This window comes from Vombatus ursinus, unplaced genomic scaffold (assembly GCF_900497805.2).
Source record: "Vombatus ursinus unplaced genomic scaffold, bare-nosed wombat genome assembly UNPS02010219.1, whole genome shotgun sequence".
NCBI classification, from domain to species: domain Eukaryota; kingdom Metazoa; phylum Chordata; class Mammalia; order Diprotodontia; family Vombatidae; genus Vombatus; species Vombatus ursinus.
The window spans coordinates 6957908-6982012 of record NW_020949997.1 but is presented as its reverse complement, the minus strand read 5'-3'; the positions used below and the strand labels follow the sequence as shown (position 1 = coordinate 6982012).

Below are 24105 nucleotides of genomic sequence, written 5' to 3'. Positions count from 1 at the left end.
AAGGGTGAAGCCAACAGAGCTTTGTTTCAGAGTATAAATTTAGAGGGTGCTGATGGCACCCTTCAGGCAGCTAAATAGCAAAGTGGATAGCGTGCTAGGCCTGGAGCCAGGAAGACTCAACTTCATGAGTTCAAATCTGGCCTCAGACACTTATTAGCTGTGTGACCCTGGGCAAGTCACTTAACCGTGTTTACCTCAGTTTCCTCATCTGTAAAATGAGCTGGAGAAGGAATTGGCAAACCAGTCCAGAATCTTGGCCAAAAAAACCCCAAATAGGGTCATGAAGAGTCAGATACAACTGAACTATAACAAACAATGACAACACTGTTCAGTCATCCACTTCTCACCCTACCGTAACCCACTCACAGTGGCAGGATTGTCTTAAGTGAGATATCTCCCGCTTTCCCAATTGAGAAACCTCGTCTTCTGTCAGGGCTACTTCTTCCCCTCATGCTCATGCTTGTTGCCTGCCTATAAAGCCCCCCTGCACTGACCTGTGGTCACTTTCTAACCCTACCATCCCACCCTACCCCCACCCTCACCCCCACCCCCCTGCAAGAGCCAATCTTCAAGTGTCTCCCTGGGTCTACAGGGTCAAATAGAAATCCTCTTTTTGACTTTCATAAACTGCCCCATTCCTACCTTCCCAATCTTCCTACTCCTTATACCACCACACATTCTCTGCAGCATAGTCCACTAAGCCTGGCCTTCCTGCTGCTCTCTCAACACAGGACACTGTCCCAACTCCAGGCCTTTTCCCTGGCTGTGCCCTATGCCTGGAACTCCCCCCTTCTCATCTCCGCATCTTGGCTTTCCTAGCTCCCTTCAAGTTTCTGCTAAAGTCCCACCTGTAAAAACCTCTCCCAGCCCTCCTAAGGACTGAAGAATTATCTCCAATTTATCCTGTATATATCTTGTTCGTACATAGCTGATTGCACATTATCATCTCCATTAAACTGTGAGCTCTTTGCCTTTCTTTGTATTCCCAACACATAGCAAAGTTCCTGGAACATAGTAGGGGCTTAATAAATGTTGACTGACAGCCCTTTTAGCAGAAGTATTTTTTTCGCCTGAGAATATGGCAGTCCTGAGGGAGATTTAAAGGAACTAGGGGCTGACCATCTCTTCATCACTATTATTGTCCACTGGGTATTCAGCAGGGGTTCTAATCCCAGAGACTCTCTCTATAAGAATGGATATTTCAATAGGCCTTTAAGAGCAGACTCTTCTAAGTTAGTATAACCAGGAAAGACTTAACCCACGTATCTGCCTTTGTTATTTCCTCTTTGGAGATCAAACCACTGGTCACCATGTTCCTTGTAACATTTGAAGACAGTTAGTAAGTTTCTACATAGTTTTTCTTCTCCAGGCTACATAATTGAAGTTCAACTATTTTAGAACTCGTTAGCCATCTTAAAATTACGAAAAGCAGAGTGGCACAGACAAAGGAGGACTGCATTTGGAGCTGAAGAACCTAGGTTAAGAGCCTGATTGACATTAACCACCATTGTTGTTGTTTCATGTCCAACTCTTCATGACCCAATGGACCATTGCATGCCAGATTCTTCTATCCTCCACTATTTTCCGAAGTCTGCCAAGTTCATGTTCATTGCTGCCATGATACTATCTGTCCATCTCATCCTCTGCCATCCCCTTCACCTTTTGCCTTCAATCTTTCCCAACATTGGGGTCTTTTCCAAGGAGTCCCGTCTTCTCATTATGTGGTCAAAGTATTTATACTTTCAGCTTCAGTATTTGACCTTTCAGTGATTAGTCTGAATTAATTTCTTTAAGTATTGACCAATTTGACCTCCTTGCTGTCCAAAGGACTCTTCAAAGTCTTTTCCAGCACCACAATTTGAAAGCATCAATTCTACTGTGCTCACTTTTCCTACTAGTCCAACTCTTATAGTCATACATTGCTATTGGAATAGTTTTTACTACATGAAACTGTCGGCAAGGTGACATCTCTGCTTTTTCGTATGCAGTCCAACTTCACCATAGCTTTCTTTTCAAGGACAGTCTTTTAGTTTTACGGCTTCAGCCACCATTTCTAGTGATCTTTGAGTCCAAGAATATTAAATCTGATACTACTTTCATTTCTTCTCCCTCTATTTGCCATGAAGTGATGGGACCAGTTGCCAAGAGCTTAGTTGTTTTTTTTTTTTGTTTTTTTATGTTAAGCTTCAAGGCAACTTTTACATTCTCCTTTTTTACCCTCAACAAGAGGCTTCTTAATTTTTCTTCATCTTCGGTCATTAGAGTGGTACTGTCTGCGTATCTGAAATTGCTGCTATTTCTCCTGGCAACCTTAATTCCAACTTTTGATTTGTCTAGCCTGGCATTTTGCATGGTGTACTCTGCGCAGAAGTTAAATAAAGTGACAATATGCATACCATTGTTGTTGTTGTTGTTGTTGTTTCATGTCCAACTCTTCATGACCCAGTGGACCATAGCATGCTGGGCCCTTCTATCCTCCACTATCTCCCAAAGTTCATCCAAGTTCATATTTATAGCTTCCATGCCACCATCTATCCATTTCTTCCTCCGCCATCCCCCTGGGCTCTTTTTGCCTTCAATCTTTCCCAACATCAGGGTCTTTTCCAATAAGTCCTGTCTTCTCATTATGTGGCCAAAGTATTTATGCTTTGAGCTTCAGTATTTGACCTTCCAATGAATAGTCTAAATTATTTCTTTAAGTATTGACTGATTTAATCTTTTTGTTGTCCAACAGATTCTCAAGTCTTCTCCAGCACCACAATTTGAAAGGCACCTCACTGCCCTTCCCTCTTTCCTCGGCTATTTGTAAAGCCTCATCAGCCAGCCACTTTGCTTTCTTGCTCTTCTTCTTCTTCGGAATTCTTTTTTTGCTGCCGCTTCCTGAACAATACTGTGAATCTCTGTCTGTAGTTTTTCAGGCACTCTATCAGATTTAGTCCCTTAAATCTATTCATCACTTCCATTTCATATTCCTAAGGCATGTTACTTGAGTCACAGTTATACAGTCTGACTGTTTTCCCTACTTTGTGACCTTGGACAAATCAATTCAACTCACTGTGCCTCAATTTCTTCATCTATAAAATGATAGAGTAGGACTGACTTCTAAGTTTCCTTCCATCTTTAAACTGACGACCAAAAAAAGCTTTAATATCACATTCTCATGATACTAAAGAAGATGAAGATGAGGAGATTAAATCAATCAAATAAACAGGGAAGACGTTCATGCTGGAGGCAACACAATTTTGAAAGCACAGAGGGATTAAGTCTTCAGGTATCTGAACAATTGAGGAGGGGTAAATCACAGATGATATCACCCAGAAATGCTAAAAGACACCATTCACCACTATCCCATATATTTCCTTTCTCATCCCTAAAATTTTAGAACATGATCTAGACAGGGCATCTTTGATAAAGATAAGCAAAGGGAATCAGCACATCTTACAGTCACATAACTGATCAAAAGATACAGAGAATACAAAATCTCACTGCATTGGTAGAGAGAATTTACTGACCTGGGAGTTCTGTTAAACCAATGAAATCACAAGTCAAGTCGCCATCATCATCATCATCGTCATCATAATTTAATAGGCTGTAGGCTTCCTGGAGAGAGGCCAGGATAGTGAAACATATTGGTGACGGGTTACTATTTGCTTATATTTATTAGCAATGCTGCTTTAGTCTAGGTGATTTGACCTCGAGAGCTTAGCACAGTGCCTGGCACATAGAAGGCACTTTTAAATGTTTACTGACTGACTGCCAGCCTTACCTCATTTCTCATTTTGAATGGTTTTCAGTGTTCTGCACCAGGTATTCTTTGGGCATCCATGAAACACAATAAAGGAAGTAAGTTCCTTCAGCGCGCTTCAGACAGGAGTGAGAAAGGGTTGGTACTTGATACAATGCACTAAGTGGGTAAAACCTCTCTTCCTTCAAGTGGATGTGGTGGTGAGGTGATAGGCTTGGCCTCAGGGAATTGCTGAGGGTGAACTTGAGATCCCTAGTTCTTTCATTATCAGCTCTATTTGACCCCTGGCCAAGGAAGAGAATGATGCAAAGTGAAATTCCAGGACCTTCCAAAAAGCATGCAGATCTCTACCTTCAGAAACCACAACTGCCTGGCAATAAATAACCCGGACTAAAATCAGTAGGTTTGCTAGAGGAAGTGCCATGCAGCTGCTTCAGAAGGAACGCAAGAGGAAGACCAGTTCACTGAGTTCAACAGTGATATGAGAAACCCCAGTTTGTCCAGAATAACAGAAGATAAAGGTATCTGGATTAATTCTCGCCAGTCATTGCTTTGGTCATGGCTGAAATTGCCAGAGTATTTTAATATTTGCAAAGCTCATTGTATACTTACACATTAGAGTAACACCACAACCCTGCTCAATAATATCATTGTCTTCATTTTACAGATGAAGATAATGAGTCCAGGAAAGACTTGGAGGGAAATTTGTCCATGGTCACGCTGCAAGTAAGTGTTAAAGCCTGCATTTGAACCCATGTCTCTTTATTATACTTTTTATTAATATTATTATTGCTGTTCAGTCATTTTAGTTGTGTCTGACCCCATTTGGCATTTTCTTGGCAAAGATCCAGGAATGGTTCGCCATTTCCTTCTCTAACTCATTTTATAGATGAAGAAACTGAGGCAAACAGGGTTAAGTGACTTGCCCAGGGTCACACAGCTAGTACGAGTCTGAAGCCAGATTTGAATTTGGGGGATGAGTCTTCCTGACTGCAGGCCCAGCACTAGCTGCCCCATTTATTATTGTACTATTTATTATTATATATAATAATTATATAATTATATATTATATTATTATATAATAATAAATATTATATTATTTATTATACTGCTTACTGTTTCTTATTGAAACATGAATGTCATTTTAAGGAGCTGCATTGGGCACTAAAAAGGTAAGTCATTTGCCTGGAGTTGTATCAAGGCATGACTTGAAATAAGCTGAACCAGGAGAGCAATATACACAACGACAGCAACAATGTAGATGAAAAACCTGCTAAAAAGAAGTTAAATAATAAGACAAAGGAAAACCAAAGGAGGTCCTGGGAACAAATTATGCCTCCACCTTCACAGCAGAGACAGGAGGCATTACCAGGACATGATGCTGGATACACTGTCAGTCATGCTTTCTGGATCAGATGATTTTGCTCAGTTGTTTTGCTTTTCCACAAGAGAGAGTTTGGTGCAGAGGGAAGGAGGGACAAAAGCAATCCACAAAAAGTATTCGTAAAAAGCAGAGGACCACATGGGTTGGACCAGAAAGTTGCTGAGGTCCTTCCCAGCTCAGAGATTCTGTGGCTATGGATTAAAAGTAAAACTTGACTAATGTAACATAACATGGAAGCAGATAACTTCTGATTTGGGAGAACAAGTTTTTATTACTGTGAGCTTTAGTTACTGTAAGGCTAAGTTTTCTCCTCCTTTCAATGCTATACCTCTTTAATACTACCTGCTGTACTTTTGGGGTGAACTCCTCCAAAACCCTTAGGGTATAGATTTCCCAAATCCTCAGATTTCAGTGTCTTTTACTCCTTCACCCAGATTCCCCACCTCTGTCCGTTTGCAACAGACCTTCCCTATTTCTGAATGTGGTCCAAAAATCTCCCTCCCCTCCCTAGCCATACATCTTAATTTCCTTATTCTTTTGTTCTCACTGAATCTGCCACGGTATTCTGGATACAAGTGAGAGATGGCCTATTAGGCAAACTTTTCAAAGAAAACATTCAAATACCAAGAAGAGCAATGGAAAGGGGAGATAACCATGAAAAATAAGACCTCTGGGCAAAGTTGAAAATGACTAAGCATGCCTGGCCTTGAGGGAAAAAAAAATATCATTTCGAGAAGGGACAGTAACAGTTTCCTAATATATGATGGAGGTAGAACAGAAGAAAGGGGGCCATTTTCCCACTCATCAGTGAAAGCAAAAATAGAAAGGATAGGCTTAAGTTTCAACAGGGAAAACATATGTCATGTGTTATAGCCATAGGAAAGGAGGAGCTGCCAAGAAAGGTGGTGAAATCATCCTCACTGGAGACATTCGAGATGAGATCACACAGGTCAAGGTCACTATCTATCATGGCTGATTAAATCAGTTGGGCCACAAAAGTGAAGGATGGATCTGATGTCCACCAGAGCTCCAGCCAGATCCCATCATTATGTGACAAGCTCTCTTTCTTCGAGAGAGGGGGAGTGGGGTGGGGGGGAGGCCTGGTGGCAGGTGCTCACATTGGTGTCACTAGGATTTATTTCACACAGGGTTTTGTTAAGAGTGCAGTTAACTTTTGGAGCATTGCTTGCTTTCAAACATTCCTACCACCTCTTTACCTCAAAGTCGGTGTTTGATTCTTGGTATTGCCATTTCTAATCAGTGAGTATAAGGCAGCTTTGGGGGGAAGGGGGTAGCAAGGGGGGAGTGTGTCTGTTTTAAGGGAAATGACCCCAACTAGGTGGGGTGACCAGGGCTTTACTCCAAGGTATTTTATTTAAAGGATATTGACATCATTTTGCAGTCCTCCAACTGCATAGAAACAGCAGAGTTCAGTATCTAGTTAGCAAGGGGTAAACAGATGCCCTGCCCCTCTTTCCACTACTCCTTCTTTCCTCACTATGGACCCCCAAAGCAATGAAAATTGCCCTAATCCCCTTCCTTGAGACTTACTCAAACTAGATTATTGGAATTGTAAATTACCTACAAAGAAACTGCTTATACTTTGATTTTGCTAATATACTCTTAGGTCTCAGAATCAGCTTCCCCTGCACTGCAGAAGTAAATGGAGGATGATGGGATTTCTTTTTTTTTTAATTATTATCTCCTTTTTTTTTTGATCGGCCATGTCATTGTTTGCCTTCTCTAAAAATCAACTATTGAAAAATCACATCTTCCTCTCAAAGCATCTTCATCCCTTGTCTCGCTCCAACTGAGCTTTTATTCACAGGCTCTATTCAAATAAAAAAAAAAAAACCTCTACATCCATGAGGTCTTCACTTACAGCCACACAGACTGAAATTGGTACTAATGTGGGAGTCTTAAATCAGGCCTCATAGCACAAGAGCAGATGTTCCCCATATTCTTCCAACACTCTCCTCAGAGAGACACGACCAGGGTTTTCTTAAGGGTACTACCATTTAAACTTGCAGATCTGTAGGTATGGCTATTACTGCTTTGTATAAAGTCAGAATCACTTTTCTCTCCAGCCAATTCCCTCAATGTAATTCCAGTCTAATATAGCTTCTCTTATTTACCTCTTTCTGTGATCATAAAAATGAGTCAGTGATTGATTGCATATAATTTGGAAGAAAAAGTTTTCACTTTTCACTAATTTTTGGCCAATATCCTAACTTCAGGACCGCTGACTTCATTACAAAACTGTCTTGGTTTCTTCATTGGTGATATGGCTCATCTAAGTAGGTATGACTGAGGCCTGGAATAACAACAGAAATTAGCAGACCACCTAACCCCACTGTTAAAACACAGACACACACACACACACAGACACACACACACACACCCCAAAGTGGATTAGAAACACAATGTAGTTGATGTGGAATAATTAGTTCCTTCCTGAACATGCCTTTATAGTAGAACTTCTAAGCCACTTAGAAGGAAATCACATTATATCTCTGTTTTTAAAAAAAATTATATTGTATTTGATTTTGTTTTGAAACAATTCAGTTTAAGGTTTGTTTGTTGTTATTGTTGATTTAAAAAAAAAAGATTATCCTTTTCAGTCTAAGATCTGTAGTCAGGCTATAAAACTGTTAGGAAGCCTGAAGATCCTAGGAAAGAAGTGTTAAGTATAAATTAGCAATTTTGTGTTGACATCCTATGCACTAGCGCACAGAGCAAGGTTAGTGGTCAAAGGAAAACTGCTTCCCCCAATCAGAAAAGGAACATCATAAGGGGTTGACACTGGGATTATGTACACATGAGGTAGTTTCATCACCCTCTCCACTGGCTTTTGTTGCCCAGAGCAGAAACTGAGATGGAGAGAGCACTGGGAACCAATTGGCCAAATAGGATTTAAAAGGCAAGAAAGAGTTTTTCAGTCCAAGCTGCCTGAAAAACCCTAAGTTTGAAAGCAAGATGAATAAGGAGGTAGTAAGAGAGCTCCTCATCACCCTCAATGAGCGTAAGACACCTGACCTGGATGAATGACACCCAAGATACCAAAGTAAATGTCATCAAATCTCTGAACTAGAAAGGTATTAGAAGTTATCCTATACCTGAGCAAGAATACAAAGGATCTACTAGAAGGCAAAACCTCATCGGGTTGAAGATCTCCCAATGAGGAAAAACTCACTACCCTTTGGGGGAAACCACTGATTCCACTTTTGGACAATTCTAATTGTTGGGAAATTTTTCCTTATATGAAGTAAAAATCTTTCTGTCTGCAACTTTCCTCTAGTGCTCCTAAATCTGCCTTCTGAGGCCAAGCAGACAAGTCTCATAATTCCTCTTCCACATGGACAACCCTTCAGATATTCAGATAGTATGATCATATCTCGAAGAGTTGTCCCTTATCTAAGCAGCCCAGCAGATTTCTATTCTCCTCCCCACCTTGATCACCCTTGCATGGCTTGGCAATATCCTTTCTGAAATTTGGCACCTAGATGTGAATGCAGGACTCCGGATATGGGCTAACCAGAGCATTGTGCTGTGCCTATGATTGCCAAATTATTGTCAGTAATCTCTGTGGAATCATGAAGAATGGGAAAGGTACTATGGGACTGGAGATAAGCAAACATTCCCTGATTTTCAAATGGGGAAATAGTAGATTCTATTAATAGTATAGTAGATACTATTAGTAGTAGGTTCTATTAATAGTATAGTAGATCCTATTAGTAGTAGATTCTATTAATAGTATAGTAGATACTACAAACCAAGCAAGATTGATATCAATTACTGGCAAAATGTGTAAATGTTTTATCAAAGAGATGATTGATGACTTGGGTCCATTTAGGGAATGGGGATCACTCCAAGTCAGCATAGATTCAGTAAAAATATGATATCTTTTTTCTCACAAGATCACCAAACTGGTGAATCATGGAAATGCCATAAACAAAGTTAGTATGCCAAGATTTTAGCAGAGTCCCATGATAGTCTTGTGAACAAGAGAGAGGTAGACTAGATGAGAATAGGTAGGCAGGCTGCCAGTTAACAATGGCTAAACAACCAGTATCAGAGTGCTGACTCAGTAACTCAGTTTTACCCTTGAGGGAGGTCTCTAATAGAATGCTTCAGGATCCTTTCCATGCACCTATTCTGGTTAACATTTTTATCAGTGCCTTAGATTAAGGTGCAGGTGGCATGCATGTCAAATTTTCCGATGACAGAAGGTAGGAGGGATAACTAATTGGATGACAGAGCTGGGATTCAAAAAGATCTGAATAGACTGGAATTATGCATTAGCTGGTCTAAATAGGATGAAATTTAGCAGGGATAAATATAAAGTAAATCCAATACTTTGGTTCAAAAAATCAATTTGTTACCACAATCAAGAAGACAAGGCAATGGCTGCTTAAGAGATATTCCTAAAGGACATGTGTGACTATGCCACTCCCTGCTCAAAAACCCCCAGGGGCTCCCTATTGCTTCTAAGATAAAATTCAAATTCTTCTGGTTGGCATTTAAAGTCTTTTCACAAACTAGCACCAATTTACCTTTCCAGGCTTAGTACTTATCAGCAATGCTATGCTGATAAATGTTTAACATCCAGGTCTCCAAAAAATATTAGAAACATACATACATACATGTATCACAGTTTTAATTTTAATCTGCATTGGTAATGTTTTCTCCATCACTTTCTTAAGTTTACAAAATCAATAAAACAATAAAACAGGCCCTGATTTATAGCACCTGCTAACTTATGAGGTGTAAATACTCACACTACAAATTTAACAATCAGCTCATGGGAGCTGATACGTATGGCTCCTGGCACCCTATAGATTACTCTCACTCATAGAATCCGTGTTCCAGTCCAAATGGCCTACTTGCTGTTGCCCCTATTTGACATGTAGGGCATTAGACTGAGAGCTCCTTGAGGGCAGGAACTGTCTTTTGCCCCTTTTTGTATCCCCAGTGCTTAGCACAGTGTCTGGCACACAGTAGGTGATTAATATATGTTTACTGATTAATGACAATCTAATCCTTGCCTATAGGCCTTTACCTGTCCCTGATTCCTGGGATGTACTCCCTTCCTTGCTTCTACTTAGCAAAATCCCTAGCTCTCTTCAAAGCTCAGCTCCTACATGAGGCCTTTCCTGAATTACTTTCCCATCTTTCTCCTTCCTCCTTCCTTAGTACACCCTATTGACTTATTTGGGTATATGTCGTTTTTTTCCCAAATAGAATGTTTGATAGCAGAAGCTGTGGGGTCTTTTGGTTTGGTTTTTTGACCTTCATATCCTCAGCACCTCAAATAGTTCCTGGCACAGAGATGCTTAATAAATGCTTATGGATTAATCTGTGGGATGGGATGGTAGAGCTGTGGTCAATAACCCTGGTGATGGCACCAACTTCACCCTCTGGCTGAGGTTTCCTGTAGCCAGACTACATAAAGCTTGTTTCTTGGGCAGGATTTCCTAACTGGCCTTCAAATTGAGGAGCTGTGTTGTCAGGAAGGTGCGTCAGTGAGAGAGTCAAATGAAACCTCTGTGACACATGGCAGTGCAATTCTGGAGCACCTGGTTACTTGGAGGGGAGGGGGACAGACTTAGCCAGTGTTTGTGCTGTGTGTGTCCCTGGGGAGAGTTTCATGAGATGGACCATCTTATAAGCTACAAGAGGTCTTAATGCACAACTGATACCAAAAGGCTGGGTAGTAATGACACTGTGTCATAAGGTGGGTGATACCTGTCTTTGACCACACCTATAAGGGAGCCCTTCCCCTATTCTCTTAGCACATCTGTTGTCAAGATGGTGGAATCTCAACAGTTCAGAGGTCATGAGACTTCAACCTAATTGCATAAGCACCGGCTAGATCCAATGTAGCTAGCTAAACAACGGGTCAGGGGATTTTAATGAACTGCCGATTCAACATGAGCCGATAGTGTGACAGTCTTATTAGAGCAGAAAAGTTCTATAATGGCTTTATCTGCAACATCATGGCCCATTCTGGATGCTACTTTTTAGGAAGAATATTGGCAAGTTAGATGTGGCTTTATGTAGGGGAGAGTGCTAGGCTTGGGATCAGAAAATCTGAGTTCAGATCCCATTTCTGACACTGCCTGTGTGACCCTAAGCAAGTCATTTACCTCTGAGATGTGTCCCAGGACACATCTACTAAACCACACATAGGTTGTAATCTAAGTTGGTAGAGAAAATTCCTGCACTGAGACTTCTCCACACTTATGAAATTATAGATTCTTTGCTGATTTACAAGTTGATGCATAATCAAAGAACTGGGACCAGAAGAAAGTCCAGTGAAAGCTTAGATTCAGAAACGGGCTCAAATCCTGGCTCTGTCATTTACTACTGTGAACCTTTAGCCAAGTCACTTCAACTGGCTGGTCCTCAGTGCCCTCATCTGTAAAATGAAGTGGATGGATGAAATCAAGTTAAAAAGCATTTATTAAGCACCTACTAAGTGCCCAACACCCAGAATCTTGACAGGCATGACCAATGTCTTCAGGTACTTAAAGGAATGTTTGGTGGGTGGAAGAGTGATTATACTTTCTTTAAAAATGATTGGGTCTCCCTAGCTCACTCAAGCTAGAAGGGAGACACTTATGGGGCCAATCCCATCCTGACTGTCCCAGAAGGGACTTGTTTTTGACTTGAACCAATTTTCCCCTCCTTAGCAGCCTGGTGGCCTCACCAGCCCCATTCTCAGGGGGCTCATCATATTAATGTCAGACTTAGCACAGGCATCCAATAGACTTACGGCAATGCAGTTCAGAAATGTCAAGTTCAAAAGATCCACCTCCCTAATAGCAGGAATTACAAGCATGTGCCACCATGCCCAGCATACTTATTCTATTTGGTCCCAGAGAGGACTAAAAGTACTAAAAGAAATGACTAGAAATTACAGGAAGATACAACATAAAGGCTAAACATAAAGAAAAAAAACCTTCTTAACAATTAGAACCATTCTCCCTCCCAACCCCCAAAATAAATAAATAAAATAGGCCACTTTGGGAGAAGCAAGTTGTCTGTCATTGACCATTTGTCAGGTATGATACAAACGTTGAGGATGGAATCTCTGTTTCAGATGAGGTTTGGATTAAATGACTTCTCTGGTGTCTTCTAGCTTTAAGAGTCTAAGATTCCATGAGTGCAACCCTAGGACCTTGGAGGAAACTGACCATCTTCTAGAGTTTTAGCCCTACAAATACAACTCAGAGATGTGCCTGCAAACATCATCACACCACCACAGGCAAAGGGGACCACCCCAAAGAACGAAATGAAAGTGTGCTGATCAACACGTAGGATTCTGCTGACCCATCACAAGTAGAGCATGAGCTCGCCATTGTTTTTCCAGTAGTGGTGATGATTTTATATTGAGTCATCCCTTTTACCCAGTGCCCTTCCTAATCTGTGAAACACACATCTGTGAAACAGATGGCTGGTGTTAAGGATGCATCTGTGGCCGAGGAACAAAAATTTTCCTGTGTATGTAGCCATCTGGCCTGAATAGGGATCGAATCTCTAATCCTAGTCTCATTAGCAGCAAGCTTTAACCAACTGACCTAAACAGCCCTGACATTCTGAAGAGCTACTCAGCCTCCAAGTGTGGTGGTCTCAATACAGTAATAACTAGGGAACATTCATGAAGCAGAGATGAGAACCATTTGCATATGCACTTGAGAAATTCGGGTAAAGCTACCTTCATTGCTCCCATGGCTTGAAAAGTCACAGCTAATCGGGATGGTGTCAAAGCTGCCAACATTACATTGAATCTTTCACTCTTGTTCTTAATGGGTGAATAGTATTGTCCATTTGGTGCCACGGAACCAAACCTACACAGAGAAAGAGAGGGAAGAGAAGAAAATGTTTCATATCATAAAAAAAAATCACATGGTTAAAAATATCATCCAGTGGAACCAAGAGTGGCATATTCTTTCAGGTGTATCCCCTCATCAGAGAGAGAGAGAGAGAGAGAGAAAGTCAGGTGACATGGCATGCAGGGATCCTTGGCCTATCCCCTGATGAGTTCAATTTAATCCTGCATTTCTTTTAATATCCACAATGTGCAAAGAACTGTGCTGGGAGCTGTGGGTACATAGACAAAATAGAAGACATTCCCTCCCCTCAAAGAGTTTACATTCTACTGAGGGAATACATTAGTATACACAGAAGTAAGTGAATGAAGAAGAAAAAAGCATTAACAGCTAACTTGATTTAGGTTAGCACTAAGAACTAATTTAATTTAGCTCTCACTACTGACTTGATTAAGAGTAGTCTAAGAAAGATAGAAACTGGTTCCCTTCGACTACCCCCAGAAATGCCTGTGGTGGACAGGGCTGCTATTTCAGTAGGAGTCCTATTGAAATAAAATTTCCCTAGATTTCCCTGGAGTCTACTTCAGGATCTGGCTTTGACCAATCTGTTATTCAACCACTTACGTGCCCATTGGCCAGCCTCCTTGTGCACTGAAGCTTCCTTCTTTGCCCTGGTCTATCTGACCCATACTGATTTCATAGGTGATCATGATGCTTTCAGTCTTTGGGGTTGGCTCTTCTCAGCAAATTCAATTGACTGACTCTCTACTTCATCTTTGAGATATGAGAAAGAACATATCCTCTTTTCTAATTTACCTTATCCAGAGTCAATCTATTTCCTTAGCTACATTGGCATTAGGCTAATGAGCAGAGTCTCCAGCAGGCAGGACTTCTAGGTATTGTCTGGGCCACATTTCATATCACTAAAAGATAGGGTAGTAGCAGAATCACTGCTACTTTCTTTCCTTTTCCATTCCTAGGAAAGTATGAACCACCTTTGCAGACAAGACATGACCCCAAATGCCCAACCTTTGTTTACATTAGATCAATACTGATGTTGGATTTCCAACATCAGCTAACAGCATACCAACCTTCACTGTAAAACTTCACTGTAAACTTGCCTTTTAAAATAATCTCAAAAAGTAAAAACACTGCTACCCCTACCCAACTATTCCTAAATAGGAGGAAAAAGCACTAACTCTGGAATCAAAGGACCCAGGTTCAGACCTTACTACCAACTGAGGCAAGTTGGTGGCACAGCACTGGGCCTAGAGTCAGGAAGTCCTGAGTTTAAATCTGGCCTCAGAGATTTACTAGATATGTGAGCCCGGAAAAGTCACTTAACCTCTGTCTGTCTCAATTTCCTCAATTGTAAAATGGGTATAATAACAGTACCTCCCACCCTCCCTCTAATTGTTGTTGTGAGGATCAAATGAGATAATATTTATAAAGCGCTTAGAATAGTGCCTGGCATTTAGTAGGCACTTAATAAATGCTTGTTCCCCACTAATGATTACTACCTGTGTGACCTTGGACAAATCACCTAACACTCGCACACATACACCCCACCCCCAACCACTCCCCCCCGCCTCAGGTTTCTCATCTGGAAAAATGAAGGGGATGAACTAGATGAATGATGGTGGTCCTTAGTTCTCAAAGAGGACCAATGACATCACGAGGGTGATGTCTCAACTTGCATGTGAATTGACTAAAGGCTAGATAAGATTTGGGACAAAAGATGGCTTAATTTACCATCACAAAAATATCAGTCTGGGAGAATGATTGAGTGAATAATCATGTATTAAGAACTTAAATGTGACTGAAACTCTGGACAAATTAAAAAAAAAAAGACAGTCCCTACCCTCAAGAAGATTATATTCTAATAGGGGAAACAACACATATAGGGGAGTGGCCACCAAGGATGGTGAATGGAGCCATGGGACAACGGAGCCATGTGCCCTTTCCAGAATCAATGGTAGTGTTGTTTTAATTACTTGCTGGGGGGTAGAGTGGAGGGGGCTGTGGATTGGAGGAGTGGCAGTGAATGATGTTACCTGAAGTCCCTTCCAGCTCCAGTTCTATGATCTTATGATCCCAAGAATGAATCAGACATCAAAATCAAAAACCTCTTTGGGACCAGTGGCATCTGAGTCTACTTTGGGGGAACATTTTTATATGAACAGTGGAATTAAGATGATGGAGAAGGGTTACTCACTTATCCAGTAGGTTCTCCCTTGGAATTCGAACTTTGTCAAATATTAAAATCCCGTTATCCACACCATGTAAACCTGCAGAGCAAACAGAAACACAACCAAATGAACCAGAGGAACAGAAAAAAAATCCAAGTCCTAATCAGCAAAATTGCCTCTCCTACTTCCCATGTGCCAAGCATTGCTCCAAATATACAGTGCACTTAACCAAGGATGTCCACGTTACTTCAGAGACATTTTTTCACTGAGTAAGATTATTTACCAGAGCTATGTTTGTTTCCTTTAGCACAGCTGGGCAGCTCCCTGTCAGGCCAGAAAAAAAGCTTGTTCTGCCTCAGATCTAACATGCTCAGGGGAGGGGGAAAGGAGGAGAGAATTGGGAGGGGGGGAGAGAAAGACCTTATCTGCTTGAGCAGTTAGCAATAGTCAAGAAAAAAAGATTCAATTTAAGTTCTAGTTGAATGAAAGAATACAAGGATGCATATATAAGCCCCAAGAAAGTCAATTTGGGCTCTTCAACAATAGCGTAACTCAAATTTCTCTTCCCTCACCACAAATGTGCCCCCACTCCCACCCCAGCACACCTGGCTGACTTAAAGGCAGCTGCCTAGGAAAGGAAGCAGCCTTAGTGGCTACTGCAGCAGCTGCAGGTAGCCTGGCTGCCCAATAACCAACATGAGGTGTCCTAGCTTAGCAGAGGGGCTGCCAAAATCTGCAAAGTTCATCTCGGAGTGACTCATGAGAGGCTGTCACCAACCCCCCACTGAGGTTTTACTTATGTCTATAACACAGTTCCTTGCTCAGCTTGGAGCCAAGCCGTCTATTTTTGCAAGCTTAAGCTCGAAGTTTAAGCTGGAAAATCATCTTTTTTTATTCAGCAAGAGAATCTATTGACTAGGACAGATACTCATTTTGGTGCCTGAGAAGAAATGAGACCAGGCTTCCTGGAGCTCTCACAGTCTCATCTGGCAGCCCTCTACAGGGCTTGGGCCTAAGTCTCTGCCCTGGACAAACTCAGATACATTTAAAGCAGTTGCCAGAGTTCTCTGGCATCTCCATCACAGTCTGAGATAGTAAATCAGGCACTTAGGGGACATGTATCTAAAAATCTTCCACACCTATATAGGGTGTGTCAGCTAAAGTGGACTAGGGTATCCAGTAAGGACCTCCCTATGTACCCAACTTCATTTATACCACACAGGGATATACCTAGCTGGACAGTAGACAATGGATGAAACTCAACCATTCTCTGCAGGGGTGGGGAACGGATGGCCTTCTAGGTCCTTGAGTGCAGCCTTTTGACTGAGTCCAAGTTTTACAGAACAAATCTCTTTATTTAGGGGATTTGTTCTATGAAGTTTGGATTCAGAGTCACCCTTGAGGACCTAGAGGGCCACATGTGGCCTCAAAGCCGCAGGATCCCCACCCCTGCCTCATGTCTATTTCTTGTGGTATAGTGGATGGAGGGATGGACTTGGGAATCAAGATGGCAGGGCTCAGTCCTGGCTTCTGACACTTGCCTCTCACAAGTCCGTCAATTTCTCTATCTTGGTTTCCTCATTTATAAAAAGGGGATCATAAGACCAAAGATCTAAAGCTAGGGAGGAGAATAGAGTCATCTAATTCAACTTTTTCATTTCATAGATGAATACACTGAGGCACAGAGATCTCTAGTACCTTGTCCAGGCCCACACAGCTGGGAAGTGTCAGAGGAAGGAATCAAACCCAGGTTTTTCTGGCTCCTCATCCAGCATTCTATCAGCTATGGGCAGCTAGGTAGTACAGTGGATAGAACACCCAGCCTAAAGTCTGGAGGATCCGAATTCAAAATCCAACCTCAGATACTTACTAGCTGTGTGACCCTGGGCAAGTCACTTAACCCTGTTTGCCTCAGTTTCCTTATCTGTAAAATGAGCTAGAGAAGGAAATGGTAAACCACTTCAGCATCTTTGCCAAGAAAACCCCAAATGGAGTCACAAAGAGTCAGACACAACTGAAAATTGAACATCAGCTATACCAAGCTCCTTCTGTAGTAATAGTATCTGTAGCCTTTGCCTCATGGGGTTGTTTGGAGGCTCAAATGAAATAATACATGAAAAGTGCTTCAAAAATCTTAAATTATTATCTTATACTTCTCACTTTCTTTTTCCTTTCCCCTGACTATGACTGAGATCTGTCAATAGCAACCAATGGTGCCTATAAATCCTGCTGAATTTTAATCAACAAATCTTATCGATTTCAATACGTCAACAACTTATCGAAAACAAATGCTGTGAAATGACAATACTTAACCTGAAAGAAGAGACAGAAGTTACCTCCCCCACCCCTGCCACTTCTTTGCAGAGGTGGGGGACTGTGGGTATGGAATTTTAAATTTAATGTCACATTTTTTTCAATATAGTTTTCAATATAGTTTGAACTAGGGTTTTGGGTTTTTTTTGCTTTGTTATAAGGATAGCTGTCTGGGAGAGGGTGGGAAAAGAGATATGTTGGGAAATATAAATTAAGTAATGTAAAAACAAAAAGAGAGCAATAAAAATTTATTTTTAAAAAAGCAATTACTCACTGAGTGTCTATTATATACATAGCACTATGCTGGGTCTGCAGGGAACATGAGAGATGTAAGAAACACTTTTAGCTCCAGAGGAGTTGATCATCTTTAGGAGAACACCACGCATGCACACAGTTAATTGAGCAAAAATCCATTAACCCCTACTACTAAGAAGTGACTTATGGGCACAGATGACAAAGAGCAATCAACAACATGAATAAATGTCGAACTTTCTACAGTTCTCGTAAAGAATTCCCCCACTCTTTCAGCTTCCTTTTATGTGTGTTCTTCCCCTATTAGAATGCAAGATCCTTGAGGGCAGAGACTGTTTTTCTTTTTCTATTTATATTCTCATTAGCAAACAGAAAGTGTCTAATAGATGCCTGTTGACTTGATTTGCTTGCAGATAGTAAGTCAATGACAAACTTGATCAACAAGCATTTATTAAAAGCCTACTCTGCACAAAGTCTATGCAAGACTTCTTAAGTAATGTTGTTGCTATTGTTGTTGTTTTTAATTTCATCATTTCTATCTGATGACTAAAGGTTTTATTTTTGTTTTCAGGTCTGGGAAGGGAAGTCTCCAGGAGCCATGTGGGCACAGGGAGGGGCTGCTTGAAGACTCACCTTCTTTGTGTAACATATCAATCACTGTCACTCCAGGATACAAGCTTCCATTTTCATCTCTCACGGGAACAATGAAGCAGTGGGGACCTAAAGAGGTCAAAGAAATAGGGAAATTCCTGAAATGTATGCTTCTAAAGGAAAAAAAAAAATGAAACCATATCCATTACTGGAGATTTCAGTGTTATTCACAGAATCATTAACAGGTCCCTAAATTCACTCATCTGTATGACTCTGAGCTGGTGGGAGGTCAAAATAATAGTCTATAACAGAGGTTCTTAACCTAGGGTCCATGGGTCCATAGATAGATTTTAGGGGGACCATGAACTTGGTTTTTTAAATATTTTACAACTATTTCAATACCATTGTTTTCATTTGTAATCTTATGTATTTTATTTTATGCTTTTAAAAATATTACTCTGAGAAGGCTTTTACCAGTCTGTCAAATATTAAGAAACCCAGGTCTGCAATCTCAAAAGCAACTGAATGAGACTCCAAAATAAGAATAAATTGTACTGCTTGCCACCTATTTTAAGGCAGCAAGTATAGCATTTTAAAGTTTGCACTGCACTTTAAAAATATCTCATTGGATCTCACAACAACCATGAGAGGTAGGTGTTATCATTTTCCCATTTTTCAAAGGAGGAAATCAAGCCAGGAAGAGGTTAAATGACTTCCCCAAGGTCACATGGTTAATTAGGCTCTGAGGCTAAATTTGAATTCAAGTCATCTTGACCTGGGGTTCAGCATTCCATCCACTGTACCACTTAACCTGCCTAAAATGAAAAATTGATGAAGATTTTGAAGCATATTTATAAGATTGATTAATACACTTGCTAGAATATACAAAAACCTCAACCATTATTACATGGTAATTTCATCGAGGAAGTATATGGCAGGGTGGAAAACCATGGAATTTGGAATCAGGAGGCTATATTTTCAGTCCCTAGCCATGCTACTTACTCCTGTTGGAGTGACCTTGATCAAGTCCCTTCATCTGAATATTCTTCAGCTTCCAAGCCTGATTGCTCTTATGTAAAGTGGGGAGAATAAAGTATGCACCATGTGCCCAGAGCTTAGCCCAGTGCCTGGCACACAGTAGGTGATTAATAAATGCTTACTGACTGCCTGACTGTTAATGTTATAGGGTAGATTTCAATATGGAGCTCAGGTGAAATAATGTCTATGAAAGGCATTGTCACGAAGCATTATACAGGGTCTCCCAAAAGTCTTAGCTATTACACCACATTAATAGCTTTCAAGCTATTAAAGCTTAAAACTACCCTTTTGGGAGACTCTGTATAAATGTAAACTGCTTCCAAGCTGGGGTAGTGACACAAACCTTGAGATCTTCCATTTATGATGAGCTGTGCAAAGACTGCAGCATAGTGACCTTCCATTGCATTTCCAATGTACATCTTTTCGGCATTTTCACAAGGGGTGTCGATGATAAACTCCTACACAGAAATGTAAGACAAAGAGTTATCTTTTTTTTTCCCTTTATACAATTTCAACTCAAGCAAGCGAACAAGGAAGAAATTCCTCCTACTGTATATGCTAGGCACTGAGCATACAAAGATCAAATTAAAACAATCCCTGACTTCAGGGAGCTTACAATTTAAGCGACAAAAGGACAAATACACAAATGATTAGGAAGTAAGGTAAAGTGAGAGAAGTACAAAATGAGGAAAAAGTAAAGTACTCTGAGTTATTTGAGGACAGAGAGATTACTTTCACCAGCAAGATGAGCATGGAAGGCTTCATGGAGGAGATGGCTTTTGAATTGGGCCTTGATGTAAAGGAAGGACTTTAACAGAGAGGAGAGGAAGGAAGTCCATTTTAGCAAATGGAATCAGCATAAACAAAGACCTGGAGTTCAGAGCAGCAATCGGGAAGAGGAGGTAGTTCGATTTAGGCTTGTAGGTAGACCACAACAGAAGAGGCACACCCTCAGCCCACAAGCAGTACTTTAGCCCCCAATGCCAGAACCAAATTGAAAAATAAATGGGAAACAGTTAACAAAATAAATAAAAGCACAATAAAACATTGATAATGTTAACATGTAGCTTTCTAAATCAAGTTTGACACCACTGGACTACAAGAGGGGGAAGTGTAGTGTGAGACAAAGTAAGAATGAGATTTTTGGAAAGCCTCGAATGGCAGAGTTGGATTTTATACTAGTAAAAATTTTTGAGTCAAGGGGTAACATGATCATAGATTACTTAGGAAGTGGGGTGGAAGATGGATTGAAGAGGTCCTAGGATCACAGATTTAGAGCTTAAAGGGACCTTAAAGGCCTTCAAATCCAACCTCCTCATTTTATAAAAGGGGAACAGGAGGTAACAGAAAGGTTAGGTAACTGCCCAGGGTCACACAGCTTGTAAGTATCTGATATGGGATTTGAACCCAAGTCTCATTAAATCTATGTCCAATACCCTATCCACTAGGCAATGCTGCCTGCCTCTCTTGATAAACCAGAGGAAGGAATATTAATTAGAAGGCATATTTACTGCCTGGTCAAAAACCGGAGGATCTATATATCAGGTGCCTTTCTGCCTTAAGGGTCTATGATTCAGTGATTAAGATATACTATTATACTGCAGGACTAACTGCTCATTCTCATGACTTGCAAAGTCAATTACTGTCCTTATATATCACCTCAGGTATCATTTCAGTTCCCCCACTGGCAACTTGGGATAGAGAAAAAAGAATTTATTAAGAATCAAAAAGCCTGGGTTCAAATCCTGTCTTTGCTCTTTCCAATGTACGACCTTGGGAAAAATCATTTAATCTTGTTAAACCTCAGTTTCCCCATCTATAAAATGAAAGGTTCAACTAGATGATCTCCAAGTTTCCTTTGAGTTCCAACTCCCTGCTCATTTGATAGATTTGTATCCTGAAGTAGACGGGAGGATTTTTTTTTTATCTTAATAAAGTAGAACAATCAGAAAAATTCATCCTGGTTAAGGTTTTCAAAGACATTTTTCACGAGTTTACATATTGAAGTCAATACTAAGCATTCAGGTGCTCCCACTTCTTCTTCCATCACTTTCTCAGTATGAAGACAACTGAAGTTAGAAATAGCCTGGAGACTAAGTTCATTCTTTGAAGCTCAGATGAGGCAAGTTATAATGATGACATCCATTAGATTGTGTTGGGAATGACCAACTTTAGCTCCTCAATCCCAATTTCACACCAAGGTTTGTAGGTTTAAAAAAAAAATATGGTCCCTCAAAGTCTTAATGTATAAATCATCTTTTCTTTCCACATACTCCCCACATCCCTAAACATACCAGAAAGGTCAGGGAAGGGGAATCTCCACAGTGACTAGGAGCTGTTTATCTTTTCTTTTTTTTTTTTTTTGGTGAGGCAATTGGGGTTAAGTGACTTGCCCAAGGTCACACAGCTAGTAAGTGTCAAGTGTCTGAGGCTAGATTTGAACTCAGGTCCTCCTGACTCCAAGGCCAGAGCTCTATCCACTGTGCCACGTAGCTGCCCCAAGGGGCTGTTTACTGAGTAGCTGCTGAGTCACCTTGAGAATGCATTGTCACATTGGAATGTACTCATTCCAGGTACGGTCCCTTGCCTCCCCATGCTCTGTTCCCCGCTGTCCCTTGCCTAACTCCACCCCATTACTAAGGGTCATGGCTGCCTCCTCTGTGACCTGGGGTCCCACCCAGCCTTCTAATCAAAGACCAACACTGCCCCAAACTATCTAAGACTCCCTCTTGGCTAGATGAAGAATAAAGCTAGTAGACAATATTACTCACTTCCTGCCACTGCCTAAAACCTTGGATCGTACAATTTCCATCTTTATGAAAAGAGACACTTTATTTGTTTTTTGGTGAATGTTTCATAACTTACATCTCAAGTTTTCTTGACCAATTAAAATAACAATAAATGGTTCAGGGAAAAAAAACCTTAGTACATACGAACTTTTAAGTAGAAACACTTGTAAAAAAAAAAAAACCTTGCTCCATTCAAGGTAAGAATCATGAATGTGCTGCTAGGTTTCTTTGTCTCTAAAGTTGCCCTCCTCTCTTATTCATATAGATAAATATATAAAATGCAATTTAGAGAAAATTATATTTTATATATTTATAGGTACGAATATTGCATCTTCCTCCGAACGCATAGAATAGAAGCTCCTTGGTGTCAGTCTGATCTTTATTTTGATATTATATTCCCAGGGCCTTGCTCATACTAGGTGCATACTAAGGGTTTGTTGAATTGGCATGAATTGAATTCACAGCAATCTACAAGTAGACCTGTTTGGCCACAATCAATCAATCAACAAATATGTGTTAAGTGCCAACTATGTGCCAGTAGTGCAGTGTATAGAGCACCAGGCCTGGAGTCAGAAAGCCCTGAATTCAAATCTGACTTCAGATACTTACTAGCTGTTTGACCCTGGATAATTCATTTAACCCTGTTTGCCTCAGTTTCCTCATCTCTAAAAACATGCTAGAGAAGGGAATGGCAAACCACTCTAGTTCTTTGCCAAGAAAACCCCAAATGGGGTCATGAAGAGTCAGATAGGACTGAAATGACTGAACAACTATATCCCATTTATTTGGGCAGCTAGGTGGCACAGTGGATAGAGCACCAGCCCTAGAGTCAGGAGGACCTAAGTTCAAATCCAGCCTCAGAAAAACCAAGAAATCCCCAAATGGGGTCATGTAGAGTGGGACACAACTGAAAAAACTCAACAGCAACATATGCCAAGTATATATGCAAGACATTAGTGATACAAGTAAAAAGAAAGAAACAATCTCTACTCAAGAGTTTATATTCTAATGGGGGAGGCAAGAAGAATATATAAAAATATATAACAATACATTTAAAGTGAATAAATAAAAAGTAGCTAAAGACAAGGTAGTTTGGAAAAGAGAGAACCAGTAATGGGAAGATCAGGAAAGGCTTCACAAGGAAGGTAGTGCTTGGGCTACTGTATGGTCAAGGAAGAGAGGGTTTCCATGAGGGGCCGGAAAGGAAAGAGTGAATTCCAGGCATGAAGGCTGACCAGTGCAAAGGTATAAGATGGGAGATGGAGTGCTGTGTTCGAGGAACAAAGAAAGCCAAGTTGGGTGAATCTCAAAGGGCCAGAGGGCAAATTATGTCCAGAAAAAGCTGGACACGGGGCAGCTAGGTGACACAGTGGATAGAGCACCGGCCCTGAAGTCAGGAGGACCTGAGTTCAAATCCGGCCTCAGACCAAACACTTGACACTTAACTAGCTATGTGACCCTAGGCAAGTCACTTAACCTCAATTGCCCAAAAAAAAAAAAGAAAAAGCTGGACGGGTAGGCTGGAGTCAGGTTAAATAAGGCTTTAAAAGCTAAAGAGAAGAATTTATATGTTATCCTAGAGGTGCTAGGGAGCCACTGAAGTTGGTTGCATAGGGGAGTCACAGTCAGAATTGAGGTTAAGGCTGGATAAAATATGGCACTCACTTTGGACCCCCTTTTCCAACATCTTTTTGCCTTCTTTTCTTGCTCCCCTGAAGTCAGGATAAGAGCAAATCCTCAGTCCTAAGTATTCTCCTCCTTTATCCTCTTCTCCTCTGTATTCCGCCACAATTCAGCCACCTAGGTGACTACTGAAATGTGAGCTAACTGGACCTTCTGCCTGGAAAGAAACAGCATGTTCTTGCCGGTCTAAAACAAGGCAGGCGATTTGGGGTGGGGTAGCGGGTCCGAGGGAAAACTGATGGGCTTCTAAGTGTGGTGAGCTAATCCCTCTCAATTTAACTGGGATTGA

At 40.9% G+C, this 24105-nt stretch overlaps 1 protein-coding gene across 1 annotated transcript in view; it reads right to left on the bottom strand.

Annotated features, from left to right (window-relative positions):
• The window catches only part of ACOXL (acyl-CoA oxidase like), a 521856-nt gene that overhangs the window by 420493 nt on the left and 77258 nt on the right, over window positions 1–24105 (bottom strand). The window contains exons 6-9 of the mRNA XM_027853786.1: window positions 19688–19802; window positions 18349–18435; window positions 15177–15249; window positions 12847–12979 (exon numbers count right to left, since the gene is read on the bottom strand). Coding sequence (XP_027709587.1) covers window positions 12847–12979; window positions 15177–15249; window positions 18349–18435; window positions 19688–19802 — 408 coding nt within the window. The remainder of the gene's footprint in view (window positions 1–12846; window positions 12980–15176; window positions 15250–18348; window positions 18436–19687; window positions 19803–24105) is intronic.